This window comes from Lingula anatina, chromosome 1 (genome assembly GCF_051362555.1).
Source record: "Lingula anatina isolate TDL-2025a chromosome 1, LinAna3.0, whole genome shotgun sequence".
Lineage (NCBI taxonomy): Eukaryota > Metazoa > Brachiopoda > Lingulata > Lingulida > Lingulidae > Lingula > Lingula anatina.
In genome coordinates, this window is record NC_141767.1 from 44,203,454 (window position 1) to 44,226,148 (window position 22,695).

General features: G+C 34.6%; 1 protein-coding gene across 3 annotated transcripts; it reads right to left on the bottom strand.

Annotated features, from left to right (window-relative positions):
• Positions 1 to 418: 418 nt before the first annotated feature.
• Positions 419 to 21,164, bottom strand: LOC106168493 (tyrosine-protein kinase receptor torso). Of its 3 annotated transcripts, none has more exons than XM_013547570.3 (21): positions 20,337 to 21,164; positions 18,228 to 18,320; positions 17,628 to 17,684; positions 16,369 to 16,438; positions 15,635 to 15,840; positions 13,813 to 13,942; positions 13,080 to 13,178; positions 12,760 to 12,833; positions 11,456 to 11,627; positions 10,371 to 10,582; positions 10,061 to 10,178; positions 9,343 to 9,617; positions 8,806 to 9,037; positions 8,371 to 8,555; positions 7,161 to 7,299; positions 6,634 to 6,684; positions 6,295 to 6,368; positions 5,678 to 5,892; positions 5,188 to 5,325; positions 4,030 to 4,206; positions 419 to 3,665 (listed from the first exon to the last, which is right to left on the bottom strand). In XM_013547570.3, the coding sequence occupies exons 1-21, from the start codon at positions 20,490 to 20,492 to the stop codon at positions 2,927 to 2,929; spliced, it is 3,612 nt and encodes a 1,203-aa protein (XP_013403024.2). In that variant the 5' UTR covers positions 20,493 to 21,164; the 3' UTR covers positions 419 to 2,926. The 3 variants fall into 3 exon arrangements, with proteins under 3 accessions (XP_013403024.2, XP_013403023.2, XP_086870029.1); XM_013547569.3 differs by having other exon boundaries at positions 6,634 to 6,768; XM_087013903.1 differs by lacking the exons at positions 15,635 to 15,840; positions 16,369 to 16,438; positions 17,628 to 17,684; positions 18,228 to 18,320; positions 20,337 to 21,164 and adding an exon at positions 15,390 to 15,473 and having other exon boundaries at positions 6,634 to 6,768.
• Positions 21,165 to 22,695: the final 1,531 nt, after the last annotated feature.

A 22,695-nucleotide genomic window follows, 5' to 3' on the forward strand; every position in this document is an offset into this window, starting at 1 on the left:
ACCAATTACAATACCTAACTTGGAGTTTAAAAGGTTTAGAGCATGAGTGCAGTATAAATTGCACGGATATAACAATTATGTGCTGAAAAACCTTATATAAAATGTGCACACAAAGACAAAACAACATAGTTTCAATTGTATTCATTCAAAATTGGATTCTGATTTAAATACCACATAAAAATATAGTGCTTTTAAAAAAAGTGCAATTTTTCCTGTATCCTCAAATTTTATACAGCTGATATTGGGCCTGCTTTTATTACTATATACAATCGAAGTACAGAAAATAAAAAAGACTAAGTTATTGCTTTGTTTCCAGTTTCAGTTTTCATTTTTACTAAGAAATAATTAGACTGAGTTTTTTCAATGTAAATAGTAAGGGAAAGAGTTTTATGGTGCTAGAGAAAAGGATTCTAAAATGTCAGATTACGTCACACCATTTATTGAGTTCTTTCTTTTACATTTTTATATTTTTTTCTATTCATTTTGTTGAGTGTTTTATCAGGTACTGATCATATGATCACATCAACATTTCAATTCTTTGTGATTTGTTTGTGCTTTTTTTAACCAAAAACTACCTTTTACTTCTCACAATGTTTCTGCTCACTAATAAGTGCTATGGTCGTAGACATTAAAATTAACTATTCCTATTAAATAAAAAAAAATGATCATTCAAATACAAATTAAGTCAGTATATCTATCATGGGATAAGTAAAAAAAGGAAAAGAAAACTGACACATAAAATAAAAAAAAAATAGATGTAAAACTGGCAATGGGAAATTACTATTGACAATAAGATTATAAAGAAACTGCTGTCATTTAATGCATGTAATGCAGAACTGGGTGGTAACTGTGTATTGGCAATAGGACGATGTTAAACATTTTTAAAATCTTATGGCTGGCACCAGTCTTTTATATAAAAAAAATAGCTCTTAACCATCAATTTTACAACAGTCCACGTCAATATTTACAAATGTTGGTTTTGTCAACATGTTAATTTTTGTAAATATTTGGTTCCGTACATATAACACAACACAGGCCTAATTTGCACAAAAATATGCTTCGGAGATAATTATTCTCAAAGTGACAAGTTAAATGAAAAAAGAGAAACTGGTGAAAATCACTTGTTCCTCTGTCTTACAGTAGTGACAAGGTGACATGAAAATGAAAGATACTTGCACAATTCATTAACCAATTACAATACCTAACTTGGAGTTTAAAAGCTTTAGAGCATGAGTGCAGTATAAATTGCACGGATATAACAATTATGTGCTGAAAAACCTTATATAAAATGTGCACACAAAGACAAAACAACATAGTTTCAATTGTATTCATTCAAAATTGGATTCTGATTTAAATACCACATAAAAATATAGTGCTTTTAAAAAAAGTGCAATTTTTCCTGTATCCTCAAATTTTATACAGCTGATATTGGGCCTGCTTTTATTACTATATACAATCAAAGTACAGAAAATAAAAAAGACTAAGTTATTGCTTTGTTTCCCGTTTCAGTTTTCATTTTTACTAAGAAATAATTAGACTGAGTTTTTTCAATGTAAATAGTAAGGGAAAGAGTTTTATGGTGCTAGAGAAAAGGATTCTAAAATGTCAGATTACGTCACACCATTTATTGAGTTCTTTCTTTTACATTTTTATATTTTTTTCTATTCATTTTGTTGAGTGTTTTATCAGGTACTGATCATATGATCACATCAACATTTCAATTCTTTGTGATTTGTTTGTGCTTTTTTTAACCAAAAACTACCTTTTACTTCTCACAATGTTTCTGCTCACTAACAAGTGCTATGGTCGTAGACATTAAAATTAACTATTCCTATTAAATAAAAAAAAATGATCATTCAAATACAAATTAAGTCAGTATATCTATCATGGGATAAGTAAAAAAAGGAAAAGAAAACTGACACATAAAATAAAAAAAAAATAGATGTAAAACTGGCAATGGGAAATTACTATTGACAATAAGATTATAAAGAAACTGCTGTCATTTAATGCATGTAATGCAGAACTGGGTGGTAACTGTGTATTGGCAATAGGACAATGTTAAACATTTTTAAAATCTTATGGCTGGCACCAGTCTTTTATATAAAAAAAAATAGCTCTTAACCATCAATTTTACAACATTCCACGTCAATATTTACAAATGTTGGTTTTATCAACATGTTAATTTTTGTAAATATTTGGTTCCGTACATATAACACAACACAGGCCTAATTTGCACAAAAATATGCTTCGGAGATAATTATTCTCAAAGTGACAAGTTAAATGAAAAAAGAGAAACTGGTGAAAATCACTTGTTCCTCTGTCTTACAGTAGTGACAAGGTGACATGAAAAAGAAAGATACTTGCACAATTCATTAACCAATTACAATACCTAACTTGGAGTTTAAAAGGTTTAGAGCATGAGTGCAGTATAAATTGCACGGATATAACAATTATGTGCTGAAAAACCTTATATAAAATGTGCACACAAAGACAAAACAACATAGTTTCAATTGTATTCATTCAAAATTGGATTCTGATTTAAATACCACATAAGAATATAGTGCTTTTAGAAGAGTGCAAAGCCAGCTTAGCAGACCAGAACTACATCCTTGCTAATAAATATCACTCGGTAACAATTAAAAGTATATAGCATATCATCACAGTTTGCTTTACTATCAGACACTTTACACTAGTGTCTGCTGTGAATAATATAATGCACAATTGTTACTGTTGGGTTTTACTAAAAAGATTTTATGCAAAGGAATTGGTGGCATTTTCAGATTTGAAAACTGTTTAAAATATCTTTCCTGTCCTTATCTTAGTTATGTACCCATGTTATTGAATAAAAAAATAAATGTCTTAATATACACAATCAGATTTGTCCAATATCTCCAAACAGTTTAAATGAAAACCCTAGCTCAATATTTCATAAGGAGCATTCCGCAACCACGGAGGTTTTAGGCTGGTGCAATAAGAGGTCACTTCTCCACATTTTTTTCTTTAAAAACTGGCCATCATCATCATCTGTGTTGACTAAATCAACACTGACACAGGTTTGAAGGGGTGGCTTGTCATTAAAACTAATGGATTCCAACTCGGTTTGGGCATTTTTGCCTATAGTTGTTGTGTGGCTAGTCTTCTTGGCTAGATTGAATGGAAAACGAGGCAGTGAACCAAAAGAAGCCTTCAAGCTAGAGAGCAGTCCATTGGCTTTTTCAAGAACAGCAACTCTCCGCGCAGGTTTGCTCGCCATCTCTTTTTGGTCAGGATTGTCCTCTATATCACAAACAAAGTCCATGTTATTAGTTGAAGTGGAGAAGTTTTTAGCACCATTTGCATGAGGAGTCTCTGAAGATAAACTTTGGTCTAACATGATTGCACTGTCATCCGCATGGATGCCCGAATCCATCAATTTATCAAGGGACGTTCGGCTGCCACTGCCTTGTGTGTTGAGTGTCTGCTGCACAGGACTTTCCTTTCTGCCAGGAGAGGATGTTAACAAAGGTGTAAGTTGAGACTCAGGGTTATGGACTTCAGCTGTGAGAAGATTTTGATTGCAGTTGTTGTGCTGCTGCTGTGCATTGCTGGCTGTGTCTGCCAAAAGGAAAACTGTGCTGTCTGCACTAGAGCTTGACTCCACTGTGTTACTCCTTACAGGCAGTGCACTAAAAAAATAATTGAATAATTCATAAATATTGGATAAGTTTTAATTTGAACACACTAACACTAAGAGAAATATTTATCTATTTAAAATCCAGTAATAGCTGAACATAATGCAGCAATCCATTTTAATAAGGTTGCACATAGCTTTTGCCTTAAATGTGCCATGAAAACATCTAAATTTATTTCTGTGTATTTAATAAGTGCTAAATACTGCATTCCCTATTGAAGAAAGAAAGACCATAAGAAAAAAGGATAAAGGATGTTACATGAATATTATATATATATATATATATATATATATATATATATATATATATATATAATTTTTATTTGGTATCCAAAAAGACATATGTTTAACACACTTACTTGTTTTGTGCACTATCACTCCCAGAATCCTGAACATAGTAGTCTGTGTTGCCTTGGAGGTTGAAATCCATGTAAGGATGAGAATCTTCTAGAATTGCCTCAAAGTTGGCTCTGAGCTCAGTGAAGTCAGGCCTGTCTTGTGGATCAGGGTGCCAACAGGTTAACATCACCTCATAGCTGTGAACAACAAAAATATCAGTGAATAACTCGGCAGTTCACTTAACCTAATGTTACAAGAATATTGAAAAGATGTAAGCTGTATACAGAGGCTAAAAAGGAAACTTGGTAGTCTTGATTTTTAAGGTTTGAACCTTCAAGTGCACCACGATAATAGGCAACTGAATTTTCTTTGTCATGCTTCAGAAATAAGATATATAACCTTTTATGAAAAATATTTTTACTTTCACTTCTTTACAGTGCAGAATGCGGATAACTTTTTATTCAAGTCTCAAAGAGTCTCAAACTACTTAGTGTGACAAAGAATTACTGAGCTATTATCATCAATAATGGAAATGTGATTTACTTCAGCCTAGATCAGATTTCCTAGTCATTTATAAGAGGGTCCTGAAAGACGCTCATATTGAATAATAGCTCTGTCTGTTTATAAGCTCACAGATCAGAAACAAAACCAAATGGCATTATAAAGTTCCCTATCTAGGATTTCCTGTAATCTCTTTAATCAAGACCTTCAACTATTAACTGGCAAAAAGATTGTAATAGATGGTTCTGTTTCATCTATCACCAATGCCATTGCCAGTATTTGCCATTATATCTTGCCTCTGGTGGAGGTAATCTCAAGAAACCAACTAACTGAATGATATTGCAAGGTGACCATATTATTTCACATTTCCAAGGTCAGAATTTGGGTATAGAGGCTATGTTGTCAGGTGATTATAGTTAAAATCTGTTTCCAGTCTTAGTTACTCCTGATGCCACTCAAGATCAGCCAGTAGGCAGAAAAAGAAACCGAAGTCAAAATAAATATAATAAGACCAAAAAATCCAACAAGAGTTCAGGGCTCAAAACTAAGAACAAAGAGAAAACTGATGTTCATCAGCAAATTTATCATCAACCCCAATTTTCCTTCTGAATCAGTAACATAACTGTACTTCACTATAAATACAAAGCCAAGACTATGACCTGATTTATTATACTCACACTTGCTGGCTACAGTTGTCTGGTTTTTCCATCCTGAAGCCTTCTTTGAGCAGATTGAACAAGTCCTTGTTTGGAATACCAGGATAAGGGGTGCCTCCAAATGTCACTATCTCCCATAAAACAATACCAAATGACCAGCTACAAATAGAAACAAACTGAATAAGTAAAACATTGACATAGACATTTATATAGAGTAAAGATTTATATGCTGAAAAATTATTATTTCATAAAGATGATTATTAACAGTCAAAATGTTTATCTTTTTCTGCACACTGTTTATCTTTTTCTGCACCGTTCTTGTTTTTCATAAAACTCACTTTTCATATCCTGTACAATTTTGCAAAAACCATTACAAATTATGAAAAGTGCAATTTTCATTAAATTTGTTTTTTAATGCTTTTGAGGGTATTTTTGGGGTACCATATCAATACATAATTATCTTTACAAGCTAACTAAAACTTTCAGTAATGGTACAAATATATTAACTTACACATCACTTTTGGTGGTGTAAACCTGGTCAAATATGGCTTCAATAGACATCCATTTAAAGGGCACTTTCCCTGCTGTAGTCTTCCTGTACATGCTGCTTTCATAGATATCTCTGGTGAGACCAAAGTCAGAAACTTTTACCACTCCATTGTCACACACAAGCACATTACGAGCCGCCAAGTCACGGTGTACATACCGTTTCTGTGCCAAGTATTCCTATACAATTGATAAAAACGAAATGTCAAAACTACTAAAAATCATTATCTTAAGATTGTTATCTACAGTTGAACAGCATGAGACATTTATTGGTCCTTTTTAACAACTACACAATGTTACAGAAAGACGATTATATCCATTTGTACCTGGTAAAAGTAAATGTGTGATTACTTTTCAAGCTATGTACCCCAAACGAAAACCCCCATCTAAAGTGCTATGCTGTAACAAATGACAAAAACCTATCAAATACTCTGCCAGAATGACCTTTAAACAAAATTGCATTTATTTCAAACTTCCATCCCCTGTCTGGGCCTCATCCGTTTATCTGGAAAATCTGACAAGTTTTATCATCCTGTTTTATTGGTCTCAGGTGTGTCATCTTAAACTAATAGATTTACTAACCATTCCCATAGCAATCTGCCTGGCATACGACATGAGCTGCGTCACAGATGGTAAGGCATCATATAATCCCACATCTGAAATAATTTCAAAAGCAATAACATGTAATGACTAGCAGATTGTGGTTTAGAGTCTGACACTGTCAATTTCCTTTTCTGAATCAAAATATTCCCATGACATTACTGTAAGAAAATAAAAAAAATTGAGGTTTTCTTTTTTTTTTTTTTTTTCAATGATGCTTACTAAATAAAAGTGCAAGCTGTATAATTAAAATAAATTATTAGCAAAACTTATTATGTAACACACATGTAGAAGGGTGTATGAGACACAGTTATATCTCACCTTTGACCTCTGACTGACAGACGGGATCCCCCTGTCCCCAGATGGCTCCACCTGCAAGATGAGAGGTAGATGTTGTCTCAGAGAGGACACTTCCTCGGGCAGAATCTACACTTGTGCTGGAGACTATGCCATAGTCTGGGAAAGAACAAGGGAACTAAGCTTTCTAATGCTGTCAAGCAATGCCTAAGGGTTCATTTCACTACAGTTAGAATTATTTAACAATGAAAATATGCGTGTATATGCCTTGGAGTAATAAAAAAAAACAAATTTCAAACACACTGACAGAAATTTGTCAGTTTTTATTTAAGAAGATCACTACAACCTAAATCTCAAGTTTTATGGACGGAAAGAAAATTAATTAGTTTACTGTCATAAAAACAAGTGGACAGTCAAGATTTTTTTCAATATCTGTCAATTTATGATTTAAGTAAAAACAGAACACAGTCAACTCATTTAACACGGCAACAACCAAGTGCTGAAACCCATCAAATGACCAGAACTGCGTCAGTTAGAATGAGAATACTAACCATTGTTTGTATCTGTGATTAGATGGCCTCTGTTATGAGGTATAGCAACCCCACTGTCAGGCGTGTTGCTTCTCCTGGAGCTGACTGGATAAAAGCCATAGTCCTTACTGTTTGGGATCAGGTTGAGGGCAGGAGCATGCTGGAAGGAGAAAAGATTTCACCATCTTCAGGGGCGGATTGAGGCTGTCTTCTGGGTCTTCCGGAAGACGGTCAAACTTCTAAGTTTACATTGATGAGTACCTAATTTTTTCTGTCAGAAGACGGTCAAAAATGGAGGATGGATCAACAAAGATATTGTGGAAGACTGTCAGAAAATATATCTGGATCCGCCCCTGATCTTGTTATCTAAACCTGACAGATCCATAAACTTTATTCTAGAATTTTGCAGTTATAGATTGAACAAAAAGAAAGATTCTGAAATATTTTGTAAACAATTTTATAAGTAGAAAATGGTGTCAGACTAATTAGGTTATCCAACAATTGCACTGATATGTATGCTTTGGTGTGTGCATTATGCATGAATAGTTCTCAACCCTAATTAACTGATAATTGAAAACATTCAAGCAATTTTCTTGTTCATAACATTTTGCAGAATATTTAGCAGAACGGTTTTATGTAGCCAAAGTTAATAACCACAATCTCAGTGGCTATCAAATATCATGTTTTGCTGTCAGCCCACTAATGCATTACAGGTATCAGGCAAAGCAAATCAATTCCCCTTGCAACTCCTTGATCTATACTCTAATGGGAGGTAATTAACTCCTCCCGAGTGATTATAGTTAATTTTAAACTTAAGCCAACTCACACTGTAGCAATGGTGCTAATATAAATGTAAAGTCATTGCATTCTTTAAGTGTTAAATGGTGCAAAACTGCAGAGTGATGGAAAAAAAGTTGCAGATGTTCTTTTGATTAATGTGTGAAATATACTTCAATCCAGATTTTTAACGTCTTAAGTGATTAAGTATCTCCCAAAATGTGTTTACTACAAATTAAAAAGATATTTATAGGAGGGAACAACCATGCGAAAAAATTCTCTGCATACAAGATACACATTTATATTGAGATTTCTGTAAACAGAACTTTAAAAGACAATTTTATTCCTTAATTTTCTTAGATTAAAAAACTGGACAATATTAAAGCAATTATCATAAATTAAGTACAACTCAGCTTGAATTAAAAATTCATTATCACTGAGAAAAAATGCTAACCTTTTCTCGGATTTTCCTGAGGTAATTCCTTAGGTCTCCATGGGGACAGAAGTCCATTACGAGACACAATTTAGGTCCTTTGGTACAGCATGCCACCATACTGACAATATTCTGATGGCTGCCAAGATGCTTCATCATGTCAATCTCTTCAAGCAAACTCACACTCTCCTCCTCCATAGCATAGGCTGAAATATCACAATTGAATCTGCATCAGTTATTTACATAAAAAAGTTTATCTTCTTAATCAAGTTTTTATACAATGCTTTGACTTAAAACAGCATACTGGGCTCAATAGGAGATTTAAAAAATAATTACCTATCTTATCAATAAGATTAATATCACTGGGATACTAAAAAAACCTTCCATGCATGCTTAAGTGAGGCCTTAAAGTTTATTTTTGTCATGTATTACATAATAAAAAAGACTTATTTTTACCTTTAAGCATTTTCACAGCCACCAGTGAATTTTTGCTTGCCCTGGCGCAAGCTTCCTTCAACTGCCCTCGGACCACTTTGCCAAATGCTCCTTGCCCAAGCACATCCAATAGGGCAAGAGAGCTCAGATTGATTTCATAATCATCTACTGCCTCAACTCCTCCAACTAGATCTGTCTGCTCTGGAGATCTGCCTTCCTCAATATCAGAATACCGAGTGTATATGTTGTTCACCTAAAATGGTCATTTAGATAAATTTTATAGGTAGTTATAATATAATGGTTATTTTCAGAATGTTTTTCAAATTTAAGGAACAAATAAAACATCTTTCAACATTTGAGGGATGTTTCATAATTTCTCTTGAAATATAAAAATGTCTTGAATATACATTAAAAAACTATTCATATTAATCAGTGTAGGAGGTTCACTCTAGCATGCTGAATTTTCCCTGTATAATAAACAGGTATGAAAGTAAACTATTTCAACAAATTTCACCAAAAACTAAATTGAAATTTCCTCACAAAACCCTGGTTACTTACACTATCAGCATTGCTCTTTTTGCATGTGCCAGGCAACAGAAAATATCTCCTTATGCAGAAGATCACCCCTGTCAGGAGCACCAGGCACCCAATCCCTGTCACAGTGACGATGATTAACACAGAGTTCTGTGCCTCATTGTTTTCGCTTGTGTTGCCAACTGTCACCTCACTTTGCTGAGCACTCACAGTTTCCATCACCTGCACACTCTCTTCTGGGGACTTGGTGTCCTCTACAGTTGTTGGTACAACTTGATTGATTTTTAAGGAATTTGAAACTAAGAAAAAAATTGAATGAAATAATATAATATAATACTTGATATAATATATTCTGTAGGCGAATGAAACTTAAGAATGCATTTATTGATTTGACTAGATCTGCTTTACCAGCTAGCACCAATATCCTGTTGGAAACGTTTATAGATCTTATGAAAGAAATTACTGGATTCGAAAAGAAGGGAAAATATCAAGAAAAAAAACAAAAAGCAAAGTTAAAATATAACATTTAATATTTCTGCTTAACTCTGCTATGGCTGCATGGATTGAACAAAAAAAAAGCATTACTTTATTGTTTTTTAAGTACCCAAATTATCCCTTTCTGCTGATGCACAAAGAATATCTTTCTCCAAATTGTGACAAATGAATGATTTCTAACTAATTTAAAACATTAAAATGCCACATATTATAATGATTATGTCATCAGAGCTTATTTTCTACTTACTGGCTGTGCTAACTTGGATTGTTTTACGTTTTCCAGAGCCACCCCTAGACAAGCTTTCAACAGAAACTTCATACACATTTCCAAGAGTCAAACCCTCGATCACTGCAGAGGTCACGTTCTGAAAAAAAATCACAAACCAGACTTAGACATGATGTATCTACTAGTAAATGAATTTTCACAATGACCAAAACTAATTTATGAAAATGGACTTGACATATTCAGTAATGTATTTTCAAATCAACACTGAATCAATATGATATGCTGAAAATACAATAGTTTGGAGATTGATAAAATAATCCACTTCACTCACCCAGGGCACCATAAGCATCCCTTTCTCGGGCTTGGTGTTCCACACAGTGGGAAAGGGTGTCTCTCTTCTCCAACTTATTTTGTACATGTCCACATTATTACTAAGACTCCAGTATCTTGGGGGCTCCCATGTGACGCTAACATTCACATCACTCGTCAAGTTGTCAATTGGTGTGGACAGAGTATATCTCAGAGACTCCGGCTCATCTGGTCCTAAAAATATATAATGAAGTGAAAATATACAAATAATCAACTTACCAATTAATTAACGGTGAACTATTTGTGAGTGACTGAAAGTCTGAAGGTAAAGCATCTGTGCTCCTTATGGTATTTTTTTTCACTGGTACTTCACTGTTAACATGAGAACATTATTGATGATACAATGAAACACAGATACACCCTGCATACATATATTTCCATCTGCTTTTTGTTTTCTTGTTTGCAGTACATTCTTGTCAGTTTTTTAAACTCTTCCCTATTACAGGTGTCCATCAATTGATTATTCTTATTTACAAACACAAGAAAGCTTAAAAGACATATTGCAAATAATTCAAGCAAAAATGCAACAGTACTTAGAAATAAAACTATTGTGTTGTGTTTTTATCAGTTTGCACACCTGGTTAATGTAGAATGAATTTCCATAGCCAAGAGGCAGTTACGCAATCATAATTCTGATCTTGAGCTAATCACAGAAAAACTGCTTGGTCATCTATTTAAAGTACTTCTCATTACATAACCCAACACTGAGACTTGAGGATGAACTAAGTGCTCTTGGTCATTTAAACAATAGATGATGGATTAAGAAGCCTTAAAATAGAGTTGAACATAATACAGTTCGTGCATGGGAGGTATGATCAGTAATGAACAAATGGATTATAAATCCGAGTTCTAGTCCAAGTTGTTGTAAAGTTCAAGAAAACTATTTCGAAAGGTTTAACCTACTGTCATCAGTTTGAAGCTTCTAATTCAATTATGATTTTGTGCACCCATCCTTATCAAGTATAATTTCAGTAATTTTTCAAGAGCATGAGTAGTGGCTAAACGTCATTGTTAAATGATGAAAAAAAAAGAATTGTTCATGCTTACCACAAAGTTGATAGTTGTGCCCATTTGCTGTAAGACAGTCCCACGTGGAGAATTCTCCATCAATCTCTTTGCTTTCTGAGGTACTCTTTTCATCTTTGGTAAAAAGTTTTAAGATGTACCGTGTGTCAAATGACAATCCCTTGATCTTGTATTTAAATTCTCGCCACTGAAACTAAATAGAATAAGAACATATAGGCATAAATAATTAAATTAAAACAAATAAACAAAAAAGTAAAATTGTTCAATAGCACAAGGGTTTAGCAAACTATAATGCAACAATGTTTCACCTTTGGAGCCAAATTAATGTGAAACTGACATGTTGCTATTTTTGCATGTTTGTAGTCTACTGAATCCCACAGGCTCCTATGGCCGGGCTACTCTATGACCACAAAATTTCTAAAAAACCTCTAATTCACTTTTGTAAAAGGCTACACTAGAGACCCCTGTGATAGCAAAAGATACCTATATGGACTATGATTTGATGAGATTACACCCAAAACTTTAAAAAATACACATTTTCAAAATTGTCAATGGGCTTTGCCATGTTCATTTTTCAAACCTTCAGAATTTTTTACAAGTATAAAGCAAACATAATCCTTGGGAAAATCAACAGGGTTCATCCTAGAGCTATTATCAGTGCACAAAATATTCAAACAAAAAATGTCAAAATATTTGGCATCTATCATGAAACAAAAAAAAAAGTGATTACAAACAAACAAAGGAGCAGACCAATATGTGTTACATAGAATATTATTTCTTTAAAATATTAAAACGTTTAGTTTGGATTTATCAAAATTCTCGTGTTGTTAACATTTTCTTCTACCCTATTTTGATCATGCACATATAACGGAGATTTTTGATGCTCATATCTGTCTGACTCGTGTCTGAAGCCCTACATTTTATTAAGTTGCTTGCCTGAACTTATGCACTTTGCTAATCTTGCACCTACCTTGACACTCTGAGAATTCATTACCAGAGTAAATGTTAGGTAAGCATTGATTTAAAGGTGTATCATTATAGACTAAATATAATGCAGAGGGGGTGAATTGTTTGAAGAAAATCATTCTAACCAAATCTCATTTTGTTAACTTTTTTCCTGCCTAATAACTTCATTATGTGTCTCACCAATATTAGCCTCTTTGTGCTATCTCAAATTTCACTTTTTCCCCATTCTACAAATGAAATTTAAATGTTCTAAATGTATGCTTATAATATAATTTACTTACATTAATTGTTTCAATTTGATAAAATTGTTTGACTTAAGATGTAGCTGTAACCAAGTAATGGCACTTGTAGTGAATTACCTCTTTTCTTGTGCTGGAAGGTGGGAGAATTGAAGAGTCTGGAAGCCAGTGGAGCTGGTAAAAACATGTCCGTTCTGAAATTTCATACAATTAACAATAACTGTTGAGAATAGTTAAGTATAGAGAATTCTGATTTTTCATTTTTATCAATTCTCTACATTTTCCACTTAGTGCATGCCATAATATTATTATATGCTCCCAATGACTTTTTTCCACCAGCATTTTATGAATTTCCTCATTGTCTTGACTTTCATAATTAATTTGAAACCATACACAGGAAAAATAACATTCATTATTACTGCCACTTGATCCTCACTTACCTTCAGATGGCTCCCACTCCACCACTGCTGACATTTTCCCATCCTCTAAATACTGACTAGAAACAAAAATTCTCTTGGCTGGTTTTAAAGGGGAAATGTCTAAAAGTAAAGAAAAGTTATGTGTAACACATGCAAACATCGTCTAAGGTCTGACTTGTTGATAGGTATTTAATTTCAGGTATTTCAATCCCTGTAAAGATCATGTATTTTTGTTATTGGGTTTTAAATGAATGCAAAATATCCTAAAATTAACATAAAAAACATTTTTAAAAAATGGTTGGTTAAATTTACTGTTACTATTGAGCAGCTATCAGTGTCAAAATTGCACAGATGTGGCTTTAAGGTGTGGATATAATTTAAGGTAACAGTTTGTTTAGTTCATTTATTCATTCAGGGAGGTACCAGTTTCAGTTAATGTGAACGTTGGGAAATTAAACTGACATGTACATATGGCACACTCTGTCTTTGGTCTGCATATTACTGATTCTGAACAAACATTGCCTATGGTCTACATGTTAAAGCACATGTACAAATACCTGCAGTTTACAAATTACCATTATACAATACATACAGTGTGTTACAGTACATATGGCACAAATTAATTATCTTACGATATCAATCTATGGGTGTGCATAATACCATGATTCAAGACTTAATAACCAAAGTATACTTTATTCCATTAAATATAGTTACCATATTTACAACCATCGTTCTTTTAGTCAAACATACTTACTAGGCAATGTGTGCACCCACTCTGTCTCCTTGCTTTCTCCAATGAGACCTTCAGATGAAACAGCAGAAATCCTAAACTTGTAATCTGTATCTGGATACAGTCGAACAATTGGAAAGAATGCACTTGCAGACTGAAAACAATATTGATGAAAAATATTTTATTTCATTCATTGAGAAGGTTTCCATGTTATGCTAGCTTGTGTCCCTGTTAATAAATCAGTCTAGAGGTTTAGATTTACCATGTATGTGTTCAATAGTTCACCAAATATGTCAAACGCAGTTATTTAATCACATAATTAATATCTCTAAAAGACATATTGTATTATATCCAGAATGATGTAATTACACTGTTCTGCATGTAAAAATGTCATTTTTGGTTTGATGGTTTTTGTCAGTCACCAGTGCAGCAAGCAATCTTGTTCTGAAGGTATAGATAGTTAAAAGACTTCACAAACATCCATTTCTCATTTTTCATATCATTCTTTAGATGTGCACATATTATTATCAAAAGTGTGAAGTACACATTTCAGGCCCATGGTGGAGGGGGGATCGCCAGGAAAAAGGTCTGCTCTGGACAAGGTTTGATCTCTGGTACATTGAGGTTTCATGGTATGGTAAAAGGCCTACTTTTTTCAGAAAAAGGAACCCCCTTTGAAATCACTACGTACAGGCCTGGCCTTTTGTTCATTGGTGGCCAGGCCAAAACTTAGACACAAAAGGTCTAATCAGAGATCCAAAAGAGCTTCTTCTTTATTTTTTTATTTATTTTATTTTTTTAAGATTCCCAATTTAGCACTGACAATATCACAATTTTATTATCATAAAAAGGTTACCAGTACTGCTTGCCATCAGTTGTAAATATGTACCAATTTAAAATGAAGGTTTTTAAAGGTAGTAATCCATACATGTACTTTCAATGCTGTAGGGAGTGCTAGTAAATATCATGGTCATAATCCCCTCTAATAGTTCATTGTTCTTTATAAAATTGCCACATTAATGTCTTTATACATGTCAAAGTATCATTATGACAATGCCCCCATGTTCCCTTATGGCAAGCAGGCTTAGAGGGCATTCCCAGAGATTTAGATTGATCTTACTAGATCGACCTAACTCCCTGGGGGTTCATGCTAAATTGCATTCAGCCGCACACGGAAGTTAATTACCACTTGTAGTAGGCGAGATGGACATTTAAGCTGGATTATCTGACAGTAATCTAGTGAGACTCCCCACGAGGATAGATCGATCTAAAATCTATGGGAATGTGCCTTTCGAAACTGTATTTTCTTCAGACTGCAGAACTCTAAAGAGAGTAATATCCAAAGCTAAAATTAGCTGCAAAAATGACATCTAATGTGGAATTAAATAGTCCCCTGTCAATGCCTCTGGGTGTAATTAAAACAGAAACCTATCCTTTATGTGGACAGATAATATAAATTTTTGCTTTCTGTTGTGATTTTGGGCATTTTCACCACTTGTGATCACAACACAGTGATTGGCATGATAATCTTCTGACTTTTGGTGTTGGAAGATATCCAATACATTATGATATCAAAACTCTTAAAAGCTAGTTCAACTCACCTGCCCAGTCATGGTCACCCATCCATGACCTCTGGTTTTCATCTCTATTACAAAAACCAATGCTTCAGAAACCTATCCTTTATGTGGACAGATAATATAAATTTTTGCTTTCTGTTGTGATTTTGGGCATTTTCACCACTTGTGATCACAACACAGTGATTGGCATGATAATCTTCTGACTTTTGGTGTTGGAAGATATCCAATACATTATGATATCAAAACTCTTAAAAGCTAGTTCAACTCACCTGCCCAGTCATGGTCACCCATCCATGACCTCTGGTTTTCATCTCTATTACAAAAACCAATGCTTCTGCTGCACTCTGTCCATTTTTCTGAAGAACTTGCAGACGCAACCGGATCTTGGACTCAAGTTGGCCAGATGACACATATGTCTCTCTGCACACCCATGCCGGGGTGTGCAAACTGGAGCTGGTGTTAGCAGTCTGACTGGCTGAAATTTGCAAAGAAGAAAACCGTGAAAATCCATGTAGCTGCCCTTCATGATATGGAATGTATTTACCAATGAAATGAATTTATGATCAATTATCACCCTGCCAACGATGATTGTCCTGTGGCAAAATCATGCAGTTTCTTTGATGTTAATTCTAAAATGCTTTCACATGGTGCCATTCTGGTGACACCCTCTCATAGCATTATTATTCAGCATATCTTTTATTTTTCACTTTGGATTATGGATGAGAACACTTTGAAAATGAATTTATGAGAACAAATATAGAAGAGACAAATTCCATACAACTACTGAATAATTACCATGATGCATGCAACATATTTAGACATTATTAATAAATATCAAGATGAATGTATCATACAGAATAGTGTGGGAAAATTAACAAAATATGTCAAATGAATACACATGTATATTTGATAACTATAGTGTGCACTGCATCAAAGGAGGATAAAATTACAAAAGCATTTAAAACCTGCACACGAATCCCCTTTACATTCTTGTGGTATTTACCTTTTGTCCTCACTTCCATCTCCTTCAAAGAATAAATGAAGTCACAGCTCGACTTGCACACTGCATTGTTCTGAAATGATCACAGGAAAAAATGTATTATATGAACATCACTGAACTTTCTTATATAGAATAATTAATTGATCATGTATAAAATAATGTAGATTATTTCTGCACAGAGCTGAGTGAAAAATGACAAATGTGCATTATATTTCACTGTGGAATAATTTGCTTAATTTTCAATTTTAGATATTCAAGAAAACTTTGAGGTTAGCAAATATATAATACTATATTCTATTCCTTATATTCTTCAAGAATAAGATTGTTTGTCTAGAGCAAAACAAGGCCTTAGGTATGTTCTATAAAAAATATATACACACACACTGACAATTCTTCAGGTAAAAACTGTGTGGTAAGTGCCAGGAAAAGCAAGCTGCAGTTAGGATATGATTGCACAATGGTTTTCATTAAAATGTCAGAAAGACAGGAAGCTTGTTGACAGTGATGAAGGAAACACTCATACTAATAGAGCGTCAAGACGAAATTATTATAATAGACTTTTATAGCTGGCTTTGCCCTTACTGACTCTATTGGATAATTGTAATGAAAATGGGCACTGCAAAATCTGAGAGCTAATTCACAACCCAAATATTACCACAAAATTACTAAGCCAGAGATAATGCAATAAGTGCATTAGAAATAAGCGGTAATAGCCAAGAAACAAAGACAACCTGGAACACTGGCATGGGAACATCAGCTGTCACATTTGCATTAACTTGTAACAGTCTAAACTTATCTGACACCAAAAAACAACGCATGGGCCGTGGCAATGTGGTGAAATATGAGAAAAAAATATCAATGCATCTTATGAGCAGTCTTTCCTTCCTGGATGATAACAGAACAAATAATAAACATTCTTGTAAGAAATTCTCAACACAACCTTAAGCTACAAATCACCTTTACGTGACATACATACACTACCATGAGTGAAATCAACAATGATGCATAAGGTTTTCAGTAGCAAGATGTTATGAGCAGCACTTTGTCATGTGACTCTCTGTCTTCATATGTCAAATAGTCCTCAATAATAGTGGTTTATGGTATGGCATTTATGCAGCTTCAACAAATGGACAGTGTGACAGAAGAAAAAAAGCTATTCATAGTAGTGATATCATGGCCAAATTTAATTTGAGAAAATTCAAAATTCCTTATTTAGATCAAGTATATAGTCACCTGACTGATTATTACACAATAATACTTACACATTCTTGTCTACAACGCTCTGGTCCAAAGAACTCATAACTGCAAGGGTTCAGACACTGTAAGAAAAAACGTAAATAATAATGAGAATTAATAGATTTTGACACCCCATCCATCCCCCATCCAGCTGTATGTCCAAGACAGAAATAATGGAATGGTCACAAAATAAGCCAATCCAAGGCTCTGTTCTCACAACTTTTAGATCGATCTATCACCGCGGGGAGTCTCACTAGATTACTGTCAGATAATCCCCCTTAAGTGTCCGTCCCCGCCTACTACAAGCTTTAAGGGGTAATTAACTTTCGTGTCCGCCCGGCTGACAGCTATTTAGCGTGAACCCCCAGGGAGTTAGGTCGATCCAATGTAGGTCGATCTAATCTATGAGAATGGGGTGCAAGACTGGATAGTTTATAAGAGCATTGGTACCTGTATATAGGCAGGGGGGAATGGTGACTGAACTTCATTTTTCTGCACAACAGTGAATTTGAAAACGTAAAACGATAGTACTGGGCTGGTCTAATTCTCAGAAAAACCATTTGCATGACAGTTATCACAGAGTACCTGGGAATAGAAAAGTTTCAACCAAGATAGATCATATTTACCTGTTTACATTCATTCTCTTTGGCTACTAAGCATTTATACTGCCTATACATGTCGTAAAAATTATCTTCGTTATCTGCAATTCTCCCTCCATACTGAAAGTAAAAAATGGAAGCATTAAAAATGCCAATATTGCATGATGCGTAAATCCAATTCTAGTAGCAAAAGCATTGTTTTCAAAACAAACTCATCCAAATTACTCATTCAACTAACTCCTGGTGCTTTAATTTGTAGAACTATTACCAAAAAGTGAATTGAAATGAAGTAAACATAAATGGGTTAAATTTCAATCACTACCCCTTTTAAAGTGGTTTATTATTATTATTATTTTTAATTAATTAATTTATTTATTTATTTATTTATTTATTTTATTTTTATTTATTTATTTATTTATTTATTTATTTATTTTTTTTTTTTTTTTTTTTTTTTGAGAACAACTTCCCCGCCGCTTCCGGAAGCATTTCGCCTTAACGTATCTGGGTTGTGCAGCCTTTAGCATTCCTATTTACTTTTTAATATATTCACTATCTACCATGCACGCTCGTTAAAAATCAGAAATAAGAGTGCAAGAGACAGAACATTCAGGCTAGAAGTCGATGTTGTAAAGGCCAATTTCAAACTTGATGAGAACGATGCGGTTCACTAATTAGCAATATTCGAAAGATAATTAAAAATAATTTGTTTTCATTTTAAAGGTCACCATTATGGTCATCAATAAGCTAAGAGCAGGAAGGCTTACCACAAAAAACAATGCATTACGTTACGGATGTTTAAATTAACCTCTGCCGAACATGAAAGTCAACAGAATGGCATGACCAAGACATATACGAATTGTTAACACTTCCCTTTTACTTTCAAAAGTACACAGACGTTGGCCCTATATATTATCTCTAATTTTGCCTCTTGAAAACGTTCAACACGTGTAATCGCTATCAACAGTATCCAACTGGCGAGACCGATGAGAAATGTGTCGTACCCTTACACAGGCAATAACAATCGTTCATAGTCGTGGTCTTTCTGATGTCACGCAATATTCTGCTTGCGTTGGTTAATGTCATTATTGTAAATTTCTACCCTCATCAATAGACGCATTTTTCTAGGAACTACGTTGAATAGATTCCATGACCACAAAGTTAATAAAAAGGACGACTTATTTCTTGATGGCTATCAATTGTACATTTTAATCTCTTTGCTTTTTCAATAAATTACCCAAAAACGAGGGATAAAATATTTCATCACAACAGCTATCCAGCTATCAGAAAGGTTTTTATTTAAAGTTAAAATATATAAACCAAAACGTCTTATCAGAAACGGTGCACTGACAAAGGCACTCATCTAATTATAACCATCAAACCAGACAAGCTGTGATGAGATAAGACTTCATTTTTACAAGAGACCCACGGTCGAAGATCTATTGATATAAGACCAAAAACTCAACAAATATATGTCATCTATTATTCCTGAAAACTCATCATTATTCCAACAGTAACCTAAATCAAACTTCGGAACGATATGATTAAGTAAAACATGGAAACAAGAAACGTTCAAGAGAGTTCGGCTTCAAACAAATCTTTCCCTGGGTTACGTTTTTGTTTTAGAATATTACCGAATCCAATGAGGTGTCAAAATCTGGTTGAATAACTGTGATTCAGCGTTCTCTCGACGTGCATTTAGCAGTAATTCAAAGTTGGAATTCATTCAGATGACTTTGCTATTGTTTTAAGTATTATGCCTGCACTAGTTTACTAGTTCGTGTCTGGGCCAGTAATTTTTACTTCCTTGAACTTCGATTTAACACAATATCCAACGAAATTAGTTTGAGATTCAATTGTTTTGTTTTGAAAAAGAGAAATCGCTTTTGGTAAGTTACAGACTATGCAATTGCTACGTCTTAAGTCACTTCAAGTCACTTTTTTACCTGAAAGATACTTTGCTGTGAATGTACTAGCTTAAAATAGAAAGCTTTCCAAGTCTGTTTCTTATGGTGAAGCACAATATGTCATCAACTATATACTCGTTGAATACTACAGCTCAAAAAGCCATTTTTCGAATAATAAACTATGCAATGAACAGACCTAGTCACTTAATTTTTCAATCAATTGACAACTTACCTGCTGCAAGCAGTTTGCCTTGCACTGTGCCTTGATGACAGCGTCCCTGTATGCTTGCTGTGTTTCTGGCAAAACGCTAGACACCCCAGATGTAATTAGAAGCAGAATAGTTCCGAGGAACATTACTGTGTAACTGTTGCATCGCCCGTGCAACATCTTGAAGGTAACGAGGCGTCTCTATGTACGGTGACCAATATAAAACAAATAACGTCCAATGTTTGTGGTCCGATAAACTAACACACTCCAAGCTCAGTGTCCTCAAGTTAATCCCGTTATCTCCTCACTGCCGTTGTGCTCCCTAGGTATTCACCGCCGGTCATTTATACCACCTTTACCATAAGTGTGCTGATATCCAGGTATACGGTTCACAGTAACCGGGAGACAAGGCTTCATTGATTTCACGAATTCGCTCAGAACGGATATATATACGATGACGGTTCAACAACGTCACGATTTTTCTAATTTTTCTTTTCTAAATGCAGCGGTTGCTAATATTGCGTGATGGCTGTGTATTTGCTGATGTCGGAATTTAAAGAATATATTGGAGTAATGAGACCCATCCAACAGCACCAGGTCTTCGTCTGTATGAAATCTACCCTCGGCATAAAATTCACCCAAATCTGTTTCCTTCATTTTATTTATACCACGGGGAAAAGGTGGGGAGCTCTGATAAGTCGATTACTTAACAAAGGAAATGTGGTTATTACCAATCATTACTTTGCGGATAGTAAGGTAGAAGCCATTCACCATATCCTAATTATGAAGCACTTTTAGATAACTCACACCTTAATCAGAAACGTAATTGAGAAGAAGCAGTTCCGCTGATTGCTATCTGCACGGTTCAGTGATAACAATCAGGCTCCATCCCCGAAGTAATTCTTGTCAATACCCACTCAAGCAGACAAATAACTTGACAATTTTACTGTCTCAAACTAGGCTTCTTACATTAGAACAACAGCTCACATATAATTAAATATCTGTTGGAATTAAACCAAAATTTAGCAGATTTTCGATTTGCAGACACTTTTCGCGCTTAGGAAACAAATCTAAAATAAGGGGGTAGGGGAAAGCATTCAAAAAAAAAAAAAAAGGAGGAGGGGTTAATGGGAGAGTGTGGGAGAAAGACAAAAGTACGTATTTGGAATTGGGCATCAGTCGACTAGTCTGGGCCTCGGCGCGCGACGTTATATTTGAACGAATGATTCAAGTGTGCATTTTGGCTTACACCCCTGCTTTCAGCCTGCTGTACGAAGGGTGTGTTTGATACCCCCCCCCCCCCCCCCCCCCGCATGCCTTCGATGGCGAAGAAAGGAAGAGAGGAGGGAAGGCTGAGGTGTACGTGTGTGTCTGTGTGTGTGTGTGGGGGGGGGGGGGGGGACCGACTTCTAAGCTGTACTTTTTTCCCGTTACAAATTAGCTGATGTGTAACGAGGTAATTTAGGGTACTGATAACATTGTATGGGTGATTACAAGAATGCATCACCAATAATGTTCAACCACAATGTCCAAAACCACATGAAAATGCGTTTTACCGAGATGTACGGTTCGTTTTTGTTACCTTTGAACTCCTAAAGGTTCCATCATTCTGTAGAAGAATGAATTGACATCGTTTCATGGTTATACATTCTTAATGATAAGAATACAGACCATAAGCGAAGACGAGTTTGGTAATGTTAATTCAATCAAGAAAATGCATTTTCCCGCATCAGTAGCTGAAATGGCATGTCAAATTCCCAAAACTGCATATTTATATCTATGAAAATTAAAGCCCACATGATCAACCTTGGTTTTTTTCAAGAACTCGTAAAATAGGACATCACAAACTAAAGGCAGAACTCACGCACTATAGTAAAAAGGTCTAAGGTAAAATGTACTGCATTAGTTATACACTGGAATCTTTCAATACCAGATCTAGAGATAGGCTGTACAAAATTCTCGATAGACATTATAGAAATGTGCACCGAATCAAACAGAGAAATATATGTGAATATATAAAAAAGAATCAAAATGTGGACCTGGTGGAGCATACACTGTAATTACGAGAAATTTGTGAGCAAAAACTTCATGCAGCTTAGGTGCTTTCTCTTTCTTTTCCTCTTTTTTTTTATCATCAATGTGTTTTGTATTAACCACGCAGGTTTCTATATTTTTCTAATGGACTGAATAATCGATCTGATAAGTCAGTTTGATTTTTTTCAACTACAGACCTCTAATAGCCATTGTCATCTGCAGTCCTATCTGCTCCCTCTGATCGGTGTAAGAAATGATGCTCCGTGCAACAGTTGAACTAAACGAAGAGTCCGCATTCCAACAGCTTTACACGGAAAAGGATTAACGGGACGTAGGTGGGTCAAAATTT

Bases quoted from the DNA above. Each gene is read 5' to 3' on its own strand.
- LOC106168493 (XM_013547569.3), bottom strand. From the start codon at position 20,492: ATGTTGCACGGGCGATGCAACAGTTACACAGTAATGTTCCTCGGAACT. The intron at 16,439-17,627 runs GTAAGTATTATT...TGATCATTTCAG, and splicing joins AGCGTTGTAGACAAGAATGT to AACAATGCAGTGTGCAAGTC. The intron at 10,583-11,455 runs GTAAGCATGAAC...ATATATTTTTAG, and splicing joins GCACAACTATCAACTTTGTG to GACCAGATGAGCCGGAGTCT.